Source organism: Drosophila eugracilis, unplaced genomic scaffold (assembly GCF_018153835.1).
Source record: "Drosophila eugracilis isolate 14026-0451.02 unplaced genomic scaffold, ASM1815383v1 contig_1765, whole genome shotgun sequence".
Lineage (NCBI taxonomy): Eukaryota > Metazoa > Arthropoda > Insecta > Diptera > Drosophilidae > Drosophila > Drosophila eugracilis.
This window is the reverse complement of record NW_024572605.1, coordinates 1,250,348-1,273,080: the sequence shown is the minus strand read 5'-3', so window position 1 is coordinate 1,273,080 and position 22,733 is coordinate 1,250,348. Positions and strand designations below refer to the sequence as shown.

Sequence of the window (22,733 nt, the reverse complement as noted above, 5' to 3'; positions counted from 1 at the left end):
ATTGTGAGAGTGTCTTTACCGTTCGATGGATACCCATGTACAATAGGCAATGTTCTCTCCCAAACAGTGAACCCTTGATTACGTGCTCTTACAATACGAGATAAGCAAGTTTATTGTAGGCCATATTGAACACCAACAAATTTGAGGGTACCGGTATGCAGGTGCTATTGGCGGCATATCCTAAGACTCTTAACCGAAGAATATTTGATTATGGAAATTCTCATTCCACCCACTTAAACGAATCTATTTATAAGCATCTGAATACTCAGAATATTTCATTCTCGAAGGTCAATCACACAATATTTATGAAATGAATTGAATTTAAATATTTTCGTTTTAATTAACCAGATAATATATTTATATATATAGAATTTAGATGTTGTATAATTATGATTATTCCATATATACAAGAAATAAAAACAACATTTTCTTAACACTACTTCGGAACTAATTGACTAAAATGTTGTGAGCAATTCCTCCTGGATGCTATTCGATCGAAGTAGTTGAGTAGGGGTAGGTCCTCCGGCGACTGTGTTCAGAACCTTGGATGACGTAGCCGTGGCGTTCTTTAGGTCATGGTATTCATCGCAGAACGTCTAGTGGCGGAACGGAAATAGAATTATGTTTTCTTTCACCATGACATATTTCAATTTATTACCTTTAGACGGCTGCCCAAAAATATGGCACGTTCACGTTTCCTCACCATGTAGTCCGAGGACATGAGCCACCTGTGCTCCAAGCAATCTTCTGTGTATGGTCGTTTTCTAAATAAAATATATAAACAATTGGTCACTAGATTCCTAGTAAAATTTAAAACTATTTATTCTTAACCCTAATTTATTTAAATTTAGATTTATTTTTGTAAGATGTATGCAAAAGTATGCTATTATTATGGATTTGGCAAGTGTACTTACGTTGGATGGCGCTTAAAGAGCAGCATAATGAATCGCGTAGCCTCGGGAGTGACCTCCTTGAACAGATTCTCGAACCTGTAACGTACGAAGGAGATGTTCTGCTTGGTCTCGTACTCGTTGGCGCCGCGGAATGGACTGCATCCGGACAGAAGCAAGTAGGTCAGCGCTCCCAACGACCAGATGTCGCTCTGCGGGAATATGGGCTCATCGTTGATCATCTCGGGAGGCTGGAAGTCCAGCGATCCACAAGGCGTGACCTTCATTCCTAGCTTGTTGACCTTTTTGGCCGATCCAAAGTCGACTAGTTTCACCTGGATAGAGCGAACGGAGGCCATGACCACATTATCGGGCTGGATGTTTAGGTGGCAGTAGCCACGCCAGTGCAGATACTGCAGGGCATCCAGCAGTTGAGTCACCACAGTGGCCACCATCTGCTCGGAATACTCGTGCCGGCTGCTAAAGTAGGTCAATACATCGGCGCCCTGGAGCTTTTCCATCACGAATATGGCGATGGGCACATTCAGAGGCTTGTAGGCACTAAACAGAGCCGGGATTCGTTCGTGGCGAAGGGTTTTGAAGTTGTCAAACTCGGCCACAACGTTATCCTCGTTTTCATCGGTCACCTCCAGAATCTTGGCCACCACCACCGTATCGGTGGACTTCTGGATGCCCTTCACAATAGTGCTAAACTCGCCGCGGGCTATCTCCGAGATGAAGCTGTACTTGTCGCTCACAGAGGCGTCGGTCACCCAGTTAGGTGGTTCCCTCTCGCAATGGTAGTCGGTGTGGACGCGTTCCTCCTCGGGAACCACTTGATGCCCATTTTCGGTGAGCTGCTGTAAATGCTTCATGGCCTTGGTGATGTGAATTTTAGGAGCATCTCCACCCACTGTGGATGCACCCACCGGGATGCCCATTTCGCTCCAACCGATGCGGTTCTTGGACGCCAACCGGAATTGATAGTTGGTATTAGGCTGCAAATCGTGCAGCAGATAGAACTCGTGGTCAATGTTATCCGCCACCGTGGTCCAGGCATCGCAGTTACTCAACTTGTACTGCAGACTGTAGCATAGAACAGTGGAGTGACCATCGTCGCGTGGCTGCTTCCAGCGAAGTAGGATCTCGGTTCCGCTGTTGGCCGAAATCTCCGGCGAGTCGGGGGCATCAGGTAAAGTGGCCACCACGATACGGCACCGGGCAACTGTTTGACCCACCTTGTTCCTGGCCACAACCTTGTAGACTCCCACATCGAAGTGGAGGGCTGGCTCGAAGCGCAGAATGGAGCGACCGTCCTCATCCACCGATATCTTGATCCTCTTGCTTTCGGTTAGAACCATGTCATTTTTGAACCACTGCACACACGGCTTCGGATCACCCACAGCAAAGCAATGAATGTGACTGGGTTGGTTCTCGGTTATGGCAATCGTTTGGGGTTTCTCCCGGAAAAATGGCGGATACCCTTCTCGCTGTGTCTCGATCATAGCATCTGCTTCGGTGTACTCATCCAGACGGGGTCCCAATTCCGTGCGCAATCGCCTGATCGAGTAGGACTCATTGGCGGCATACATGCTGATTCGGCTGCGAGTGCGCTCGTCATCGATCTCCTCGTCCATGATGTCAGTGAAGCGACGTCTCTCGCGAATCACTGGCAGCTGCACAAAACAAGCCATTTAAGTATCCTTTCACATATAGATTTGTCCATCTATTACTCACCGACCAATCCACTGAATCGTTCAAAGCAAAGGAAGGCGATCGGCGATGCGCCACCTTCATGTATTCGCGCAATCTCACAGGGAAGTTTACGTCGCGCAATTGCAGGAGATATGTATCGGGACCGTATTGGTAGCTAAAAATAAAAGGAGTATAGTTAGTCATATATTCCTAAAAGGATGATTTTTATAAACATATTTTTTGGTTATTACTAAATTATATCTGAGACCATTTCGATATAGAAAACCATACGTGATACTATTTGAAAATTATGTAATACTTACTGGCTCTCCGATTGAATCAGGCCCAGTTCGTAGTCGGGATGCAAGTACTTGGAAACGACTTCCTCGCGCTTGGCCCTGATTCTTGGCTCCGGCAGGGGCTCCGGGGTGTTCTCCGGCGTATAAACGTGTCCAGGGGGATAGACCATCTTTGAAGGATGCTGGAAGCAGCCGCTGAGGCGGCGCCTGCGGAAGTAGTTCTTGCAGGAGGCATTGGCATACCAGTCCCTGAAGTGGTCGTAATAGTTCCGCAGGCGATCAGTTCCGATCTGATAGTCATGATCGTAAACTTGGCGATCGAGCATGAAGAACCAGGGATGCTTCAGAGCGGTCTTAACGTCCATTCGTTCCTCTGGGCTATACAGCAGCAATCGGCTGATAAAGTCACGTCCATCGTCCGAAATGTGGGTCCAAATCTCATCCTTAAAGTCCCAGCGCCCCTCGCGAATCTTGGTGAGGGTTTCTCTATCATCAATGCCCAGGAACGGATTGTGACCTCCAAGCAGAACGTAAGTGATCAAGCCGACGGTCCACATGTCGTGGGAGAAATTGACTCCTTCCTTGTTCACAACCTCGGGAGAAACAAACTCAGGCATTCCGTAGTCCAAGGTCGACAGATTGTGCCTGTTGATTTTCCTCGACAATCCAAAGTCAGACACCTTAATGAGATCACCGCCGACCACGGAGATCAGAAGGTCCTTGATCTGTAATTTGCAAAGGGCATATTGGTGGAGTTTTCATAGCGGTTATTTGAAGTTTCTTACCGTAAGTCCCATATGACCAACTCCCATCTCGTGCATGTGCTCCAGGCCCCATAGTGTCTGTCTAATATAGTGGGCGATATCTCGTTCGGTGTAGTAGTCGCGTCTGAGAAGATTATCCCGAACCAACTCTCCGCCGGCAGCCAGTTCCATGATCAGAGTGACACTTCGATCGGTGTCATATGCATCATAAGGCCGGATTAGGTTCTTGTGATTGAATGTGTTCATCATTTCCAGTTCGTTCAGCATGAATGGACGCAACTCGGGTCTTCCGTACATAATCTTGGCCGCATAATTGTCGCCGGAAGATCGCTCCACGGCGTGATAGGTAATTCCCTGGGTTCCACGACCCAGCTCATCTCCAATATCGTATTTGTCCTGGTAGCGCAACTGCTTGGATCGCACATACGGATGCCTGCCGTAGGTCTTGTAGATATACTGATCCTCGTTCTCTTCGATGTGCACAGTTACCGAAGTGCTAATGGAGCCAGCAATGTTCCTGGCACTGATGGAATACAAGCCACCATCCTTGATGATCGAATCGTGGATCGATAGCACATAGATATCCGGGTCATAGGAGCTGATCTGTATGGTTAAGTTGAATTCGAATTAAGTTAGTTCCTCCAAAAGTATTTCCTGTTACCTTAATGCGAGAAGAGTCTGCAATCGGTTTCCAGTCCTTGAACCAATGCACTTCAGGCAACGGAATGCCCACCAACTTGGCCTCAATTCGTCCGTTCTTGCGCGCCATGATGAAGGTCTCATCTGGACGCTTCAGGAACCTTGGGTGCTCTGCAATCTCCAGTCTCACCCGCTGCCTAGCCTCCCCATGCTCGTTTGTGGCCACAGCCTCGTACCAGCCGACATCACGATCCAGCATTCTGAAGATGATTTTTATGGGCCAGAATCTTGAAATGAATATATTTAAAACCTACTTGTTAATGAAGAGTGTGGCCTGTCCATTGCGAGTGTAGCTCTGATCAAATCTGCCTCCCGATTCGATGATCATGTCATCAAAGTAGTATGTCATCTTTGGCTTGGGATAGCCATAGACAAACCACATTAACTCCGTATTGTGATCTTTTACGCCATAGCTAATGTCTTGCTCACGTAACAGAAATCTATATAGGAAAGAGTTATGAAGAATAACAAACATGAAGATTTGATTTTATTTACTGTGGAGCCTGTGCCAGGCCATCATGTGGGGGTCTCTCAATATCAAAGTCCTTGGGGAAGTAGGGCGAAGTTTCTGGCCTGAAGTCAGTGCCCGGTGGCAGGTAGGTGTACGTTTTCGGTGGATCTGGCACCAGTTTTTGTCTGTACAAAAATTACAATAAGTATTGGACATCATTCAACTTGCTCTTTACTTACCTGTAGGTTTGGGTGTAGGGACTGGGATCGCTTACACCAAACTTGTTTTCCACTCGCACCCTGAATCGGTAATCCCTGAATGGTTCCAGATTACGGATATCACAGGCACAGCTACGAACTCCCGTTCTAAGAGTACGCCAATCACCCTCTGGCAAATCCATCATTTCGATCTAAGATTTGGAAATTTAATAATAATAATGTCTGCATTGTGAAGGATTTGGTTTGTGAACAACTCACCTGGTATGTGATCGGATAACGCGGGGTCAATGGCACCGATGGGTTCCACGATAAGAGCAATCCGCGATCAGTCATCCGGGATATAATGGGACCTTCCGATAATGGCGGAGGAGCACCGGACTTCTTGTACTTCTTAAAATCGGTATACTGGTCCTCCAAAGGCTTCTGTTGACTGTCCAGAGCTGCCCGGGGCAATTGAAAAGCCGTTAATATAAGTCTGCAGAGGAGCTAAAATCACTTACAGTCGTAAAACAATTCGGCGTGGCAAATATCATCTCCGTACGGGTTGAAGATTCGGCAAGAATAGCGGCCCACATCGTACTCTGTCACGTTTTTGATGGTCAGTCTTAGAAGGCCATTGGGCTCGACATCAATCAAGAACCGGTCCGAGGGGAAAAGCTTCTGGTCGTTCTTGAACCATTCGACTTCGGGATCTGGGTATCCGGTGGCACAAGCCGTGAACTTAGCAATCATTCCCTCATAGATATCGCAGTCGCCAATCTTCTTGAGGAATACAGGTGGCTCTGACCGCGAATGCTTCTTACTATAAAATAAAATAAAATAAACACACATAGATAAATTCTATTTTTTAAGAAAGATGAAAATTGTATACACACATTTCGTTGACGATGTCGAGACGTCCTTGGGTGATATCCTTGCCCTCCCTGTTGCTGGCGATGCACTTGTAGACACCCTGGTCACCCTTTTCGCAGTTGTTGACAATAAGCATGTGATGATCGCCATCGTTCTTGATGCTGTACTTGTCCGACTTGGGAATGGGCTTGTCCTGGAAGTACCACTCGAGGTCCGGATAGGGAACACCGGAAACAGTGACGGGGATCTTGGCGTTGTTACCGAACACCTGCTGTTGATCGGATATCTTTTGGGTAAATACCGGTGGCTTGTAGACCTTCCTGACATTGGCGTTGCAGGCGGATGAATCCTCACCCAGCGGATTGGCCAGCAGACACGTGTAGTTTCCAGAGTCAGCGGCTTCAGCTGGCTTGATGGTCAGACCAATATGCTTGCCATCACAGGTCATCAACAGACGTTCGTTGGGAGTCAAAGTAACGCCATCCTTCGACCAAATCACCTCTGGCATTGGGTTCGAAATAAACGGAGCGGAGAGCACTAGTTCCTGACCCTCATCCGCATTCACATCCCGTAGAGCAGACACAAATTGAGGAGCTTCCTCGGTGGCAGTTTCATCTGCCTTGGGAGCCACATACAGCTTCGCCTTGGAGGCGGTTGATCCCTCGGGATTCTGGGCAATGACCTCATACAATCCAGAGTCTCCGGGAACCGTTTTCTCGATGATCAGGCTCGTACTCTTGTCTGGATTCTCCACAATGGCAACGTGGCTTGGATCCGGCTGGATTTCGTGACCGTTGTGGAACCACTGGAGTTTCGGCTTGGGGTTGCCAACCACCTTGATGTCCATTTTCACGGGGAAGCCCTCGATGCTTGAGGCATCCTGGAGTTCGGCCACAAACACTGGCTTCGACTCCTTGGGTACGATCTCCACCTTGGACACACCTTCGATTTCGCCACCCTTATTGGCAATCAAGCACTTGTAGACACCGGCATCCAGCGGCTGGGCCGAATCGATGCTGGATAAGGGAGACCAAGGAGTAAATACAAATCAAATTTAAGTTCTTTCATACTCACATCAATCCGATTTGACCATTGGGGCTGTTGATAAAGTTTATCTCTGGACTTGGGCGAAGCAGCATGCCGTCCTTGTACCACTTGACCTCTGGCGCTGGGAACCCAGTGACCTGTGCTTCCAATATCAGGGGTTCGCCCACAACAACGGTCTGGCTGGTAATGGGTTTCAGGAACTTGGGCTGCATCTCCTCAGCTAATGGATATAAATGTATTTTATTACAATGTGAGGTAAAACATCTTTTAGAGTCTTACGTTTTACTGCTACCGCGCACAGAGCGACCTTCTCGCCATGTGGATTCGAAATTATCAGCTTGTAGGCTCCCGAATCATTGGGCTGGCAGTTATTGATCTCCAGCTTAACTAGACCGTCCGGATTGGTGGAAATCTTAACACTAAAAAGAACAAATATAAAAAAATCTATTAAACTCTCCTAGATAATGTATTTACGTAACTACCTCTCGCTTGGCTTGACTTCATCACCATCCTTAAGCCACTGAACAGTGGGCAGAGGACTTCCATCCACGCAGCACTCCAAGACAAGGGGTTCACCCTGCAGCACGTCCAGAGCATTGTCCAGCTTCTTCACGAAGCTGGGTGCGAGGGCCAACAAAGCCAGCTTGAAGGGGGCCTTGGTCACTCCAATTTCATTGGTGGCCACACAGGTATACTGATAGATAATATCCATTTATACAACATTACTGGTTTCCAGTCATTTATAATCTTACCGCTCCCACATCGTTTTCCCTAAATGTTTTAATGTCAAAAACACTTTCGATTTGGTCGGATCCCTTTTTGGTGTCCTCCTTGGCGTACAGCTTATCCTTGCTGGGCTTGTTGACGGCCTCATAGTTGATGGGCTTGTCGTCCTTAAACCACTCAATTGTAGGCAATGGGACACCATGCACCAGAACCTTTGTGGATACTGGCCTGTAGTCGTGAATGCTCTGACTCTCGGGTTGCACGATGAAGGTTGGTTTTTCCACTAAATTAAAAATAAAATATAAGTAATATTCAACTTTGGAGGTCCTGATAGGGCTACTTACCCAGCACCGCCAAATTGAAATCAACCGTTGCCCTTCCCTCGCTGTTGGTGGCAGTGATAGTGTATTTGCCATCCTCACTGGGGGAAACAGACTGGAACACCAGTCGGTACTTATCGGCATCCACATCCGCGATGACCTCGCAGTTCTCATGGTTGCAAAGGTTCTCATTTCCACGGGTCCAGGAAACCTTCGGCTTCGGGTTGGCCTGGACCAGAGCCTCGAAGCAAATGGTGTCGCCCGGCAGGCACTTGGCATCATTCAGGCCTGAAATCTCTGGTTTGGCCAGCACATCGATCCATCCACTTGTGGCCAGCTCACCGTACTTGTTCTTCACCTTCAGTTCATAGCGTCCGGAATCCTTAATCTCAGCTGCAATAAAGTAAATATATATTTTCATTTCTCAAAAGATTTTTAAATCATACCTTCCAAAATGTTCAGGGTGCAAGTGTACTGAACCAATCCATTCTCAGCCTCCTTCTTTTCCACCTTCAACTTCAGATTATTGCTCTCTTTGACGGGCTGGCCATCCTTGAGTAAGATAATTTCAGGCGCAGGATCAGCGGTAAACACAACAGGCTCAGAGACTTTATCGCCCTTGTTGACCTTAATGTCCTTCAGTCCAGGTCCTTGCGTAAGAATCGGCTTGCGATATTCAGCGATACCTATTCAGGAATAGAATATGTTAGAGATTAAATTAAGTATATAATTATGACCATCATACCGGACAGAGAAAGATCTCCCTGGTGGGATTTCTCGCCACACTTATTCTGCACAACCACCTTGTATTCTCCCGCATCCACCAGATCAAGAGACTCCACCTCCAGCTTATAATGATCCTATGGGATCAAAATATTTTAATAGTTTCATTAATCTAAAAATGAAATTTGTTATTAAAACAAACCCCATCGACAGTAATGGCAGTGTGCTTGTCGGGCGTGATAGGCTTTCCATCGTGATACCAAATTGCTTCCGGCTTGGGAATACCCGTGGCAATAACCTCATACTTGAGGGGCACACTCTCGTAGCTGTGCTGCTGGAAGACGTCGACGTGCAGGATTTCCGGAACAGCTATAAAAAAACAGCCCGTCAGTATCTTTGCATATATCAGATGATTCCCTTATAGTTTACTATTAGATTTCTGTACAAAGTGCATATTTCATTCGTAGGGTTAATTTTGGCAGTGCAGCACTTACAACATCTTTATAATTTGATATTTTACAATTCCTATAAATTATACAGGAACCCCTATACATCTTAAGCAAATATAATCTGGTTATTGTCATTTCGTATACCCGCAATTAAACATTACCACGTAGATATACATCCAAAGCCACGTGCGTAGATTCATAGTCGATTCACAATTTTCCGCTTGGCCGTGCGCTTATTTTGTAATTATTTAAAATTCCCCAATGTTCGTGCAATTATTAGATTTCCTTCACGATGCTTAAGTGTAATTACGTTTATTACACCTTGTTGTTAATTGTCGTTTGACTTAGATTGGCTGTACAGTTTTCAGTAAAATGCCTTCTGTTAATGTGAAATGAAATGTTCTTGGTATGTACAATGTAAAATGATGATATTAAAATATGGTGAAGTGGTCATGGTTGTATGTCATACTCAAGGTTAATAGATTTAATTTAGAATTATTTCATTTCGTTCTCATTCATTGCATTTCCCAAGTTTAGGTTTAGTTATGTTTATTGAATTGTTTAATTGATGCATTGAAAATGGTTTTGGTTTACCCCCTTCTTCAGGTTCTTCGGTGGTCGCAATCATTGTTTTTGTTACGGTCTGTCCCAGAGACAAAGCGTCGCTAGCTGCATCGAAATTTCACATTGGAGACGGGAGATTAGGTTTAATGAGATTTTTTTTTCAGGAATTCAGGAATACATATGTATATACATGTATGTGTTCCTTTTTAGACAAATTGATAAGACAGAGTTTTATTTCCGATAGCCCTCATTACTTTCAGATTTGGCTTACACTCTCGTAATATCCCAAATTAATGTACTTACTTAATACAGCAACCTTGCAGGTTGAGGTGGTCTCGCCAATAAAGTTGGTGGCCTTCATCTCGTAGGTGCCCGCATCTTCAGTCCTGGCCAAATTCAAAGTGAGATAGTAATTCTCAATGCGCTGAGTGTCCCGCGAGATTTTAATCCGGGCGTCTTCATAAATTTCATGGCCATCCTTAAACCTGATTAAAGAACTCAGCATAATTGATGATTAAAAGGATGTCTATATAGTTTGATTACCATTTAATTTTGGCTTCTGGTTCGCTGTATACTTCAACCTCCAGAGTGAAGGACTTGCCCTCCTGGACTTCGATGTTCTTAAGTCCACGTTTCACCTTAGGTTTGCCTGGTAATACCACTTTAATGAGAAGCAAACACAATATATATACTTTATAGGCACTTACAGTTGACGGTCACCACGCAGTTGTCCTCCAGTTTTCCGTAGTCGTTCATGATCTTGCAAGTATAGTTACCCTGCATGTTGGTGGCCACTTGGTTCATGATCAGCTTGAAGTTATTGCCCTCCTCCACGTGACGGAAGTCGTTCCTCTTCTCGTCGATCTCAATGCCGTCGATGTACCACTTGACATGCGGCCGAGGATAGGCATCCACACCAACCACGAGCTCCACATTGGAGTCGCCCTCGGCAACGGTAATGTTCTTAAGTTTCTGAGTGAATTCTGGAGTACATTTAATGAGCAACTGTGTGGAACTGGTTGCCGATCCGTGCTCATTGGTGGCCTTCACGGTGTACTTTCCAGCATCCACACGAGTGGCACCGGTGATCTTCAGGGTGTAGGCGTTGCCATCGCTGCTAACCGTATACTTCGAATCGGTTATCTTGATCTCCGTTTCATCGTGGTACCAAATTAACTTGGCCTCTGGATAGGCATCGATCCGCACCGTCATCTGGACGTGCTCTTTCTCCCCGTGGATGTACTCGCTCTCGAAGTGCTTCACAATCACCGGCTTCGATTTCACAGTACAGCTCCAGTACTCCGAGGTCTGGCTAAGATCGTTGGTGGCCTTGATGGAGTAGTTGCCCGCTTGGGACAGCTTGATATCCTTTACTTCGACGACAACCTTCTCTAGACTCTTGCCAATAGAACTTGAGGAGATCTTGACGTTGCTCTCGGCGGTCACATCCTTGCCATTGTTGGTTACCTGGACAGTGGGTTGCGGGAAGCCCTCAACTTCGATTTCCATCTTGATGGTCTCGCCGGCCGAGCAGGTAATGTCCGTGATTTTCTTGATCTTGGGAGGAGCTTTTAGGCAAATTAAGGTTAGTGCTTTATATACGATATAAGATAGACTTATTATAAATGGAAATGGAAAAATCAACTTTTTTTTTCTACAATTAAATCTTTTCTGAATCAGCAAATACAATCCAAAGAAAATAAATAATAAATAGTCGGGATCATCCGTATCTCATGATATCGATATTAAGTATACTCGAACTGATATTTCCTCTTTAATTTCATTACCTTTCACCACCAAGTTGATGGTTGACTCGTCCTGGCCGAGCTCATTGATGGCTTCAATGGTGTACTCTCCGGCGTCCGTAGTGTCGACGTTCTTGATCACCAGCGACATGCTCTCCTCGTCTTCGTACATGAACTTGTGCCTGTCGTCCACCTGGATGACCTCACCGTCGTGCTTCCACTGCACCGCCGGCTTGGGGAAGCCCTTGCATTGGAGCTCCAAAATGGCCGAGCCGCCGATGCTGGCGTTCGCCTCGCGGTGCTCGATCACCAGGGTGGGCTTTTCGGGCTCCCGGTTTAGAGTTTGGATTGCACCCTGAACCGAGAGCTCGGCACTGCACGAGATGTTACCGGTCGAAGTTTGAGCCACGCAGGTGTAGATACCAGCATCCTCTGGTTTTACGTGCTGGAAGACCAGAGCCAAAGAGTCCTCGTCTTCTCCAAAGAGCACCTTGAACCGCTCTTCGGGATCAAACTCCTCACCATTTCGCTTCCATTGGAAGACAGGCTTCTCTCCAGCTGGCAAAATTTGTCCACTTAGGGCGCCAAACGGATTTTTATCCTCTACAGGAATTGCCAAATGTTAGGAATGTATTTTATTGGACATCGAATTTTTTACTTACCCACTGTGGTGGCTACAGCTTCGCAGCTGGCTTCACCGAATTTATTTGTGGCCTTGCAGGAGTAGGTTCCACCGTCGGTTTTCTGCACATCGGCAATCACCAGCTCATAGAAACCAAGATAGTCCTTTTCCCGAATAATCTGGATCCTATCATTGGTTTCCAGGATTTCCTTTTCATCTTTATAGCTGCAGAAATACAGTAATATTATTATTGTTTTCACATCCGTTTGGCATCTTACAATTTCACCCTGGGCTTGGGATCCCCTATGATCTTGATCATGAAACGGAAGAGGGTGTTCTCGATCATCTCTGCATCTTTCAGACTAACCAAGAAAGCTGGCTCCGTATTGGTCTTCGTTTCATCATGGCCGGGGGCTGTTTGGTGAGTATGTTAGGTATGTTATGGTCAAAATATCTTTGTTGTTGACTTACCCTGGCCAACAGCAAGTTGGGCCGACACAGTAGTCGTTTCGGATGCGGACTGAGCCCGGATGGTATAAGTTCCTGCATCGGTCTCACTAGAAGAAAGTGAAGAAAACATGTAAATAATTTAGATCGGATAAGGTATCAAAACTTCCCACCTGCAATTCTTGATGTCCAATCGGTAAGAATTCATCGGAGCAGCTGTTTGGGTGATTCTGTCAGCCAAACGATCTTCCAGAGGCTTGTTGTCCTTCAGCCAAGTTACTAGTCCAGGTTGATCCTTGAATTGGATCTCAAAATGCGCAGTCTCTCCAGCTGTTTTTGGGGGAAAGATAACCTCTTTAAAAACATATCTTTACCATATCTGATAAACGTACGGTCCACTTGCACGCTCTTTAGCATCTTGACCACAACGGGCTTGTCGACGGAGCGAAGGGGTCGATCCTCTTGGAGGCGAGAAGATGACCGGATTCCGGCACGAGATTCTGCCACCGAATAAGAGGCACGACTTTCAGCACGGCTTTCGGCACGACTTGCAGCACGACTTTCTGTACGTCCAGTAGCCAACAGAGATGACCGAGCTTCGACCTTGTCAACGGAACTCCGATCCCTTCTGGAACTTATGCCATACTGCGATCGCTCTACGGTGCTATCGTAAGAGGTTCCCCGGTCGTAGTCCCGAGATTTGGCTTTACGGATGGCGGGGTTGGAGGTAATTTTTCGAAATGTTTATCAGTAATATGTTTAAGGTGGTTCGTTTTATTTAAAATTTGTATACTTTTGTGTTTCTGAAATATCCAGATTTAAGATTTTCGGCAGAAAACCTTCCACCTGGAGATTTCCAGAACACCACTTTTAAACCAATTCTTATTCTAAACAAGGAACTAGCCAGGATTGGAGAAAGATAGGATTCAGTGTAGGAAACAGGAAGACACATATAAAGTGTTAATTATCAAGAAACGTGTGTGAAAACATTGAAAAGTATATATTTGAAAACACAGTTATTTACGATTAACTCAACAGATTTGTGTGTGGGTGATAGACGTGAAATTCATGAAGTAAAACCGATGTGCAGGCTGAATTTGAAGAGAAGAACTTCGCTTACAAGGAGCCTTGTGAAGTTACACTGAAAGATCAACGGTATTCCAGTTCTTTGATAGTTACGACATCCCAGACATTGAGTTTAACTGACTTTAGAACGCACATTCAACATGGGGCGCATCCGACGATGGATACAAGAACCGGTCAATACATAACTATATCGGGCCGATTGGTCGGTCGACAACTTACTTTCATAGCGACGTGTTGAAGCCCTTGAGTAGCCAGAATAATAATCATCCATACCACCGACGCTTTGGCCCCTGGCTTCAAAATCGGCACTTGGCTCTCTGAAATCGTCAGCAATAGACTCAGTATACTCGCCTTCTAGCTCAAAGATATTAACAGGCTCCTCAACGATCTCGTAAATGGGTCGTTTCTTAACGGGCGGGGTGAAAATGTGCAAGAAGTCGCGGGCCTTGGCCTTCTGTACAGTGTCTTGGGCATAGTTGGTGGAGTCCTTGGACTTGAGCACCGTGTTCTTGATGCTGCGAATCTTCTGCTTGGCATTGCGAAGCGATGTGTCCGAGGAGGCTGCATCATAGATGCCCTCGAAAAAGTTCTGGGTCTTCTGCTCTAGACTCTCAGTATGGACTAGAACGCGTTTGATGGTCGGCGGCGGCGGAGGCGGCGGTGAGGGGGGCGTGCCTTTTACAATTAGTATCTCGATGGTAGTCTCGTAAGCGATTAGTGGAAGCGGTTGGAAGAAGCCGGGCATGCGCGTGAAGTTTGGCGGGATGGGCGGCGGCGGGGGACCAGATTGTTGCAGATGCTGGTTGGCCCCACTGCGATCGCCCGCGATATTGGCTAGCCGGTTATTCCAGATGGTTAGTGAAGCGTGATCGGTTATGTTAGCGGTGTACCCCTGCTGGCGGCCCTGCGATCCCTCCGGAGCAGTATCGCCATCGCGGAGGGACTCGCTGTAGCCAACGATGTCTTTCAGCTCGATGGGCTTGTGCTTGGTTACCACAGGGTTAGCGCTCTCTACGGGTCGGTATACTTGGATCTTTGGGATCGAATATGGTGACGGTTCTCGCTTAAGGTCTTCGACTTGCTTACCAACTAAGGAGCTCTCTTCTGTGACTAATACCTCCTCTTGAAGCTGAATGGATTGGCTTAATTCGTGTTGTACAACAACAGATTCGATTACAGTTGACCTGATTTCGGTTAGAGATTCTTGGGGCTTTAGTGCCGCGACTGGAGCTTCGACTTCCTTGGAATGTGAAGCTGGCGATGGCTCTACTTTCTGAACTTCCTTGACAGGAGTGGAAACCTGGACAGGCTCAAGCTGCAAAGAACTTAATTCCTTTACAGGAGAAGAGACCTGGACAGACTCAGGCTGCAAAGAAGATACTTCCTTAACAGGAGGAGAGACCTTGATAGGCTCGGACTGCGGGGGAGTTACTTCCTTTACAGCAGAAGAAACCACTTGAGGCTGAGGTGGAGGAGTCACAACCTTCACGGGAGTAATCTCCTTCACTTGTTGTTTCGGTGGAGGTGAAGATGGAGAAGTCACTTTAGATTGTGTCGGAGGAGGAGGAGACACTACCTTGATAGGGATCTCTTTGCGGACTTCGGAGCTGGTTTTAACCTGGGAGCTCGTGATCTGAACCGCTTCGGTCTTCGTAGATGCCGACTTGGAAGACTGCTGCTTCTTGTACAACTCTATGGCTTCCTGTTCTAGCTTCAGTAGCTCCTGCTGTTCGTGCTGAAGACGCTCTTTGGTCTCCTTACTCAAAAAGTAGTTCTCTGCCACGTCAGAGGGGCGGACACTAAGATTTGGATCGTGGGCCTCGGCCCTTTGCGGAAGATGAAGGATCAGCTCGCTTTCGGAAGCAATTTGGGATGAATCGACCTTCAGGTCATCGGCATTGTGCTCTTGCAACGTGACGTCTTGGTTGATGTGGCTGGAGATCTCGTTGAACCAGGTCAAGTGAGACTCTGGGCCATGGGGCCTTATATTTATAGGCAAGAAGGAACTGGCCTCTGGTGTCTTCAGACTCAGTTGAATTTGTTTATCGTCGGACTTGTGCTCGATATTGCAGAGTGGAAGTTTCACGATATTTTGCAATATAAATACCGATCTGTTCTCGGATATCTTTCGGACCTTGGTCACCAATATGCGCGACTTGAACAGGAAGCAGTATCGGTCGTGCGACTTGCCGTCCTTATCGAGTACGTTGCACCAGTCGTGGAGGAGCAGACGCCCCAACTTGTAGATGTTACCCCGACAACCCTCGATGCTGGAAAGAAACCTATTGTCGTATGCTCTACTGGGCACACTAAGCATTAACTCTAAGGCCCTGTCCAAGTCTTTAACGTTCTCTTTCAAGCTTAGCGAGTACTTAATGAAGTCCTGCGAAAACAAACATTGATTGAGGTCTTTAGCTAGGCGCAAGTTGCATGGGGATTAGCTTATTTAAATGATTGAAGTGATAAAAGAGTGGCAGATTATCATGGAACACGGGTATATGGATATGTCACCAAACCTTGAACAGAAGTTGATAGTCGTTTATTCTCTGGATGGGGAGTTTAAGGTGTTCCGAAAGAGATTTGTCGTCTCCAAGCTGTTTTGATAATTCCTGCAAGGCAAAAATTAACAGGTGTTTTAGTACGGATACCTATCGATTCCCAGTCTATGCAAGGTCGCTGGACTGTGTTCCCACTCCTTCACAGTTCGAATGTATTGGGAAATGAAAAATTATTTATGTTAGTCGCAGTTTGGTCGCAGTTTGGTTTTCTGCATCCGCTTGAATTTGCGCCCGTCTAACGAACATATACATTCGAAACAAGATTTCTCGATCTCTCTCTCTCTTTTGGGGTTATTTTTGGAACGATGTTTAAAAATTTATCACTTGTTGCAAAAACGGATACGTGTGCGTGCGTCGGTGAATGATTTTCTATATGCATGTACTTTGGTTTGGAAAGCTATACACATACTCGTATGTACATCAAATACATATTCGAATATTAGTATTCAAATGTTTGTTCTGATATTTTTATTCACTCTATGCGCCATGTTGATATTCACCAACTACGAATATTCACTGCTGAACCAATTTCGAAATGAACGAGTAGAAGTGAACTCATTAAAGTCAATGTTACAATATTTTTGCCAGTATATATTTAAACACTTTTAGATGTGAGGTCGAAATATGTGGGCTGAACAAAAATTGTTCACATCTATATATTTATAAATGTATACGTATTAGCGGATCTTTTAATAAATATATACCCTCGCACAGTAAAATTTCGGAAATGTTGCATAACGGGCTAAACGTCACAAGTATTCACGCATCGATTTGAGAACTAATTTTTCTCCAGTGATTTAATTGGTCCATTCTGGAGTGATCGCATGACTAATGTATATCATTGAATGGAAATAATTTCCTAAGACTGCTCTGCCTTGGTTAACCAATTAGTTAACCGTCGTTATAGAAAATGGGTAAAATGATAGTTGGACCAACTAATGACTAGACAACTTCAAGTACCTAAAGCGAAACGGTTACGTATATGAATAATTGGCACGACACGACCGCGAACACTACTCGGAAGCAACTGAAAACTGCAAAAGCTTTAGAATTGAAAAGCGTCTGCCTTTAAAAATAAACTGATATTCTCGCACATAGCACACGCATAATATCTGAAGACGATTCCAACATTTGCTCAGCTTCAAAACTTATTCAATTCTCTATTATTTTTGATTTTTATTTCTACCCACAATTACAATAAATAAGGGAAAAACATTTAATTTGGCATGAAGCTCGCTATGTTGCCCTAAATATTTTTAGAGAAAATTTGGCCGGGAAAAGTGGTTTTCTTACTTACTTGAAAGTACTTCTTGGCATCGGGACTTGAGGTCAAGTAGTCCTGCGCCAACGGTTCGTTTTGGCAATACACCACATGCTTGTCGAAGTCCCTTTCCAACCGCAGGAAAGTCTTGGCCACCATATTCGGCTGATTACTGTAGCACTTTAGGCCTTCCTTCAGAACGCTGAAATTCCACGAGATAATATTTCTCCCAGGTTTTTTGTATAAATATTTCAGTTGGGTCCTTACTTATTGTGAAACTCAGCGATTTGTAAAAAATTACAGAATATTATGTCCTTATTGTCTCGCACAGATCTTGGCACCACCGGCTTGTCTATACCCTTTATATATTTCTCTACCACATGAAGCAGATCTCTGGAGAATTCCTCCTCTGTTTCCACGAGCTCCCTGAGAATAGTTCTATAATAACCGATTAATAGAGGCTAGTGCTTGGCCTACCATTCTGCACAGATCTCTTACAGTTTTTTGAATTCTGCATCTCCGCTCTCTTTGCCATTTGAGCTACTCATAGTGGGGTTAAATTCTAGTATTTCAATGGGCACCCAACCTTCTTTTGGGGAATCCCCACTGTCGAACATCCTAACAAAGCATCTAAAAAGTGTTGTATGCGTTTTTGAGTTCAATAGTTTAAAGCACTTTTTATCTTTTAAGATAGCCAAAAACTTACCTGGATTTTTCTGAAGCTTTTGAACTAATAAGTTCGACCAGATCTCCGCGAGAAACGCTGATTTCGTCGGTGGCCATCGTTTGAGCCTGATAATCCCGACTCACGAATACAATATCCGCAACCTGTTAAAAAAAATCCGATATCGTGCATTTAGCTGTATTTCATTACTTTTTACTTTTATACACACACATCTTTTTCAATCATTTTGTTTAACAGAATGATCACTTGTTCCTCAGAACGACCGTTATTTTAAGTGACCGGAAGTTGTATATTTTCGAATGAACACCGAGATTTATCGATCTGTTCTCATAACACATTCAGTTTCGGCGTACACAAACAAAAGTGTCTGTGCAATATTTAGCTCGTTAGCTGAAAGTCTATTTTGCGTTGACATAGACACGCGGGCTCGGCTATTTATTTCGATGTCCAACTTTACTAAGTGCAAAGCTTGTGCAGTCGAAACAGCTGATATTCTCCCTCGAACAGGGTTCTTCATTTCGGGCCAATGATCCGAGACCACAGTGAAGCCGTTCAGTAAAAAACTTTCACCATTTCAAATTTTCACAAGGTTTGTTAAATTGCTAGATTTTGATTAACTTTTAGTAAACATACATTTTTAAAATCACAAATATTTTATGCAAATAAAAAATTTCAGATTATTTTATGGATTATTATGATCATTATAAATCATCAGATTATATACTGTTTTGCCATTTTAAATCACAGATGGGGTAATTATCTTAATGGAAAACTTCATAGTACCCAGGTACGATATATATTTTGCACTCTTTATGATGTATTTAGTTTAGAGTAATTTATTTTACATTGTTATTTAATAAACCGCTTAAACATTGCACCATTTACTTGCACCAATATTTCTTCCAAATAGAGACTTAAAGATTCCACATCCCGTATAAGAAGGAATAAGCTATTAACTTTAGAGCTTTTTAGCAAGGACAGCCCCTCATATTGTACGTACTCGTACATCAGTTTGCACAAATGTATTAATAAGTAAATTTGGCACATGTTCATACACCGATTTGTGTGTGTATTTTTTGGACACGCATAACTTACGGCATCCATTTCGGCTGATTGAGATTGATTTCGTGTCACTCGATTAACTACGCACACTTCATTAATTTACGCACATTGGTACGTATTCGAAAATGTATTGCATAACTTATTACTGGGAGCAATTTCGAATTTTATTTCTAATTATTTGCACAAGATTTGTGGCATTATTGAGCCCAAGTATCGATCGTTGGAACACTAAGTTTCGAGGCACTCAAATTCGTTTGTCATAATTCAATAGTCGAAGAATTTGGCGAGGGGACCAGTGCAAGTCAAAAGTGGAATAGGTTTAAATTTAAACTTCCGTCGCGTGAAGAATAATAGCTACTGCGTGCGGAAACCAATGATTTTAACTGCATCCCGACAACTGTGCGACTGATCGATATTCGCTGATCACAACAAAAGCTCCCCTCGGAAAATCGTTTCACAATTTAAAAATAATGCACATGCACCTCGGCATCTGCAACTGTATCTGAATGTGCATAGCCATGTGCTGAGGTTCTCGTCCACTTGGGTGCAAATACAAGCGAACACCGAAAAGTTTATAGCTGTCACAGGAGTGCATATATATTTCAGCACCCGAGAGTGCGCCAGCATACATATTTAATTAAGTATTATATTATATATGCAAGAAGATTATTTTTACGTGGCTATACGTTATGTTTATGTTCTGAAATAATGACTTTTATAATTAATTTGCAAGTGCATTTCCTCCTGTCACTTGAGTCATAAATGATGCCAAACGCCGACAGTCGTATAAATAAGACGAAAATTGGCCATACAAAGTTTAGATTCGGCGGGTGTTTGTCACTATTTTGGATTCCGGTGATAGGAAGGAGAGGATCGGGAAAAATGAATTTAGTAGTTAGTGACAGCTTGTTAAATCTAAAAACTATATAATTATGGTAAGGAAAAACTAAAGCTTTCCGCTTTAAAGCTTTATTACTTGCTCCGAAAATTTAAATCGAAACATCTTATTTTTGTTCTCACCACCTGCAAACAATTGAATTCTAGAGTAGTTCGCAGATTGCTAATAAGATTTATCAGAGAAAGCCCAAAACTAGGCAAACCATTTCTACGGATCAAAGTCTTTAATAATTTAAATACATAGTAATGTTAAAGTAATCAGTGATAGCCAACATTTTCTCTGGGAAGAAATGCGCAGGCTATGGAAGCCAGTAACCCTACGAAGGCATAGGTGGACATGGCTTGAACTTTGGACGTATCCATCAAAACCTGCGCCACGAACGGGGTTAACATGGCGCCAAGTCTAGCCAGAACGGAGCAACCCGAAACTCCCACAGACCTCAGGGTGGCGGGGTATATTTCCGGGGTGTACACATAAATAGCTTGAAAAATTCCAGATATCGTTCCCCGAGCAATGAATAGTGTCAAAGAAGTTGAGAAGCGACTAAAATTAAAAGGGGAATAACAACAATTACTATGAATTACTTTTAGGTTTATATTATGCCCTACCTTGTTACCGACAGTAACACCAATGTGCAAAAGACAAGAACTAAGTACTGCAGGACGATGGTCCTTTTCTTGCCAAAAAGCTTGATCACCTTGATTGTTATCAGTATCCCTGGAAACTCAGACAACGTAATCCACAGCAAGTCCATGAAATCGGAGGTCATGAACGTCACGCACTCGTTGGGGTTACTTTCTTTGTTTCTGGCCACCAACAGCTCGGTTGTGACCAGGACCAAACCGTAATAACAAAAAGCCGAGGCAAGCCATATAAACCACAGTAATAGAGTGGTCCTATAGAGGTTAGAGCTGAGAAGAGATCTAAAACTCTCATTGGAACTCGGCTCTTCGTCGGCCATGAGGCGACCCATTAGCATATGCCGTTTGTTATTATGAGCAATCTAAAATCGAGAATTCTTTGAAAATATTCTTCATATTCTGTTCTTATATTATTCACCTGTTCCAGAACCTTAATAGCCTTGTCGTTATGGCCATTATATGAGTAATATCGCGCTGATTCGCTGAGCCACTGTATTTAGTTGTAAACAGAAATTAAAAGAAGTAATTGAAAAAAACTAAACATTCTTACCGGTGATAAAAGTGTAAATATAAGCAGTGGCGTAGCTGAAAGAGCCAAAAGGCCACGCCACCCGTAATAAGGGTACACAACCAGGGCCAAGACCACCTCAAAGCAAGCTCCCAAGGCCCAAAAACACTGAAAACAAATTAAATTCGATCAAACAAACTACTTTTAATACAAAATAAATACCCACGTCCATTAGTACCACACACTTTCCCTTGTGTTTGGTCGGCAGAAACTCTGCGTATAAGGTGACTCTTATGGATTAAAGAAAGTTAGGTATACAGTCATTACTTTACCAATGGAATACTCACGATTGTGGAACGCAGCCAATTGCAAAGCCAACTAGCCCTCTTAGGGTTAATAGCCAAGCATAACTGGGGGCCACTGAACTAAGAATACTATATAAAACTAATAATACTCCAAACAAAGTGAGGGCCTGAATATGGATTATTTTAATAAAATATTATTAAATCAAAGGAGCATAGTTCTTACCGACTTTCGACCATATCTGTTGCTCAGTTGTGTCCAAAAACTGGAACTCAACATCATGCCCAAAAACACGATGGTTGTGACCGAAGCCTGCTGGAACTTAGTAACGTTCCACTCGCAGAATAAAGCTGGGCCGAGTATGCTTAGGATGGCCATTTCCATGGAGTCGGACATCCAGCAGAGGCCCACTAACAGTGAGAGTTTGACGTGAAACCATCCGAAACCAAAGGCATTGATCGCCTGCTGAACAGTGTAAGTATCTGTTGAAAGATACTTTTTAGATATGTGTGAAATGTTTTTGGTAGGTACTCACCATCTGGATTTATAGATACAGTCTTTAGCTCCAAGGTTGATGAGTGTGCCTCCCTTTGTGCAAAGTTCCCCGCAGAAGGTAGAGCCGCAGTCTCATTATTTAGATAGTACATTTTGCTTATGAAAGTTACTTGGAGGTGCTAAGAACATTGAGCTGCCTCTTCTTAATTTAAGACACTAACGATGTATCTTAAGTCTTACAATTGGTGTTTAAAATAAAACATTTTTCTTTCAATGCCTAACAGACACTTTTCAAAAACTTAAATGACCTTTTTTAGCAGTAAAGAAAGTTATTTCCAAATTCAAGACTGTGATTTAAGTTTTCGATTACAAATACACAGAGCTTGCGCCATTTGATTGAAATATAACCGCAAGAAGCTTCTTTTTTGAAGTTAAAAAAAAACAAAATTACTCTGTTTCAATAACAAATAACAACTTTCTTAAGCACTTTCTTTTCGTATATAAGAAACTGAGAATCAGATGTAAACAACACGCACACAACGGCAATCCACTCTCATAAACTTCGTGAAAGGTAACGACTGAAGACTGGCTACAAAACTAATCGATCGATAACGATAAAAGACGCCCAGCACGAAATTCAAAATGCAAAGTACGATCGTATTTAGGAAAAAATAGAATTAATATCTATTAAAAATCCTATTATATTGAAATTTACAAATAAAAAT

General features: G+C 43.8%; 2 protein-coding genes across 6 annotated transcripts; both read right to left on the bottom strand.

The window, feature by feature from the left end:
• Nucleotides 1–328: 328 nt before the first annotated feature.
• Nucleotides 329–19,549, bottom strand: LOC108107301 (obscurin). Of its 5 annotated transcripts, none has more exons than XM_017214761.2 (38): nt 19,197–19,549; nt 18,123–18,244; nt 17,915–18,046; nt 17,684–17,854; nt 17,453–17,618; nt 16,114–16,206; nt 13,817–15,980; nt 12,904–13,215; nt 12,685–12,841; nt 12,536–12,621; nt 12,343–12,478; nt 12,105–12,289; nt 11,485–12,045; nt 10,405–11,265; nt 10,241–10,346; nt 10,001–10,182; nt 9,728–9,802; nt 8,887–9,053; nt 8,707–8,821; nt 8,408–8,647; nt 7,986–8,354; nt 7,668–7,924; nt 7,398–7,609; nt 7,195–7,334; nt 6,943–7,135; nt 5,892–6,884; nt 5,517–5,818; nt 5,275–5,456; nt 5,038–5,207; nt 4,843–4,983; nt 4,602–4,787; nt 4,310–4,547; nt 3,670–4,251; nt 2,909–3,609; nt 2,628–2,760; nt 915–2,566; nt 659–764; nt 329–596 (listed from the first exon to the last, which is right to left on the bottom strand). In XM_017214761.2, the coding sequence occupies exons 1-38, from the start codon at nt 19,203–19,205 to the stop codon at nt 456–458; spliced, it is 12,738 nt and encodes a 4,245-aa protein (XP_017070250.2). In that variant the 5' UTR covers nt 19,206–19,549; the 3' UTR covers nt 329–455. The 5 variants fall into 5 exon arrangements, with proteins under 5 accessions (XP_017070250.2, XP_017070253.1, XP_017070251.2 ...); XM_017214764.2 differs by having other exon boundaries at nt 14,684–15,980; nt 19,197–19,548; XM_017214762.2 differs by lacking the exon at nt 9,728–9,802.
• Nucleotides 19,550–20,265: 716 nt separating this feature from the next.
• Nucleotides 20,266–22,581, bottom strand: LOC108107214 (synaptic vesicle 2-related protein). Its single transcript, XM_017214631.2, has 8 exons — nt 22,049–22,581; nt 21,739–21,995; nt 21,558–21,682; nt 21,437–21,500; nt 21,253–21,378; nt 21,121–21,192; nt 20,670–21,064; nt 20,266–20,604 (listed from the first exon to the last, which is right to left on the bottom strand). Exons 1-8 carry the CDS (start codon nt 22,158–22,160, stop codon nt 20,319–20,321), a joined length of 1,437 nt encoding a protein of 478 aa, XP_017070120.1. The 5' UTR covers nt 22,161–22,581; the 3' UTR covers nt 20,266–20,318.
• Nucleotides 22,582–22,733: the final 152 nt, after the last annotated feature.

Coding starts and splice junctions, on each gene's coding strand:
- LOC108107301 (XM_017214761.2), bottom strand. Junction 17,619..17,683: donor ATCGCTGAGTTTCACAATAA/GTAAGGACCCAA, acceptor GTGGAATTTCAG/CGTTCTGAAGGAAGGCCTAA. Junction 8,355..8,407: donor CACCCTGAACATTTTGGAAG/GTATGATTTAAA, acceptor ACTTTATTGCAG/CTGAGATTAAGGATTCCGGA.
- LOC108107214 (XM_017214631.2), bottom strand. CDS start 22,160: ATGTACTATCTAAATAATGAGACTGCGGCTCTACCTTCTGCGGGGAAC. Junction 21,996..22,048: donor TGTATCTATAAATCCAGATG/GTGAGTACCTAC, acceptor ATCTTTCAACAG/ATACTTACACTGTTCAGCAG. Junction 21,065..21,120: donor CTATTAAGGTTCTGGAACAG/GTGAATAATATA, acceptor TCTCGATTTTAG/ATTGCTCATAATAACAAACG.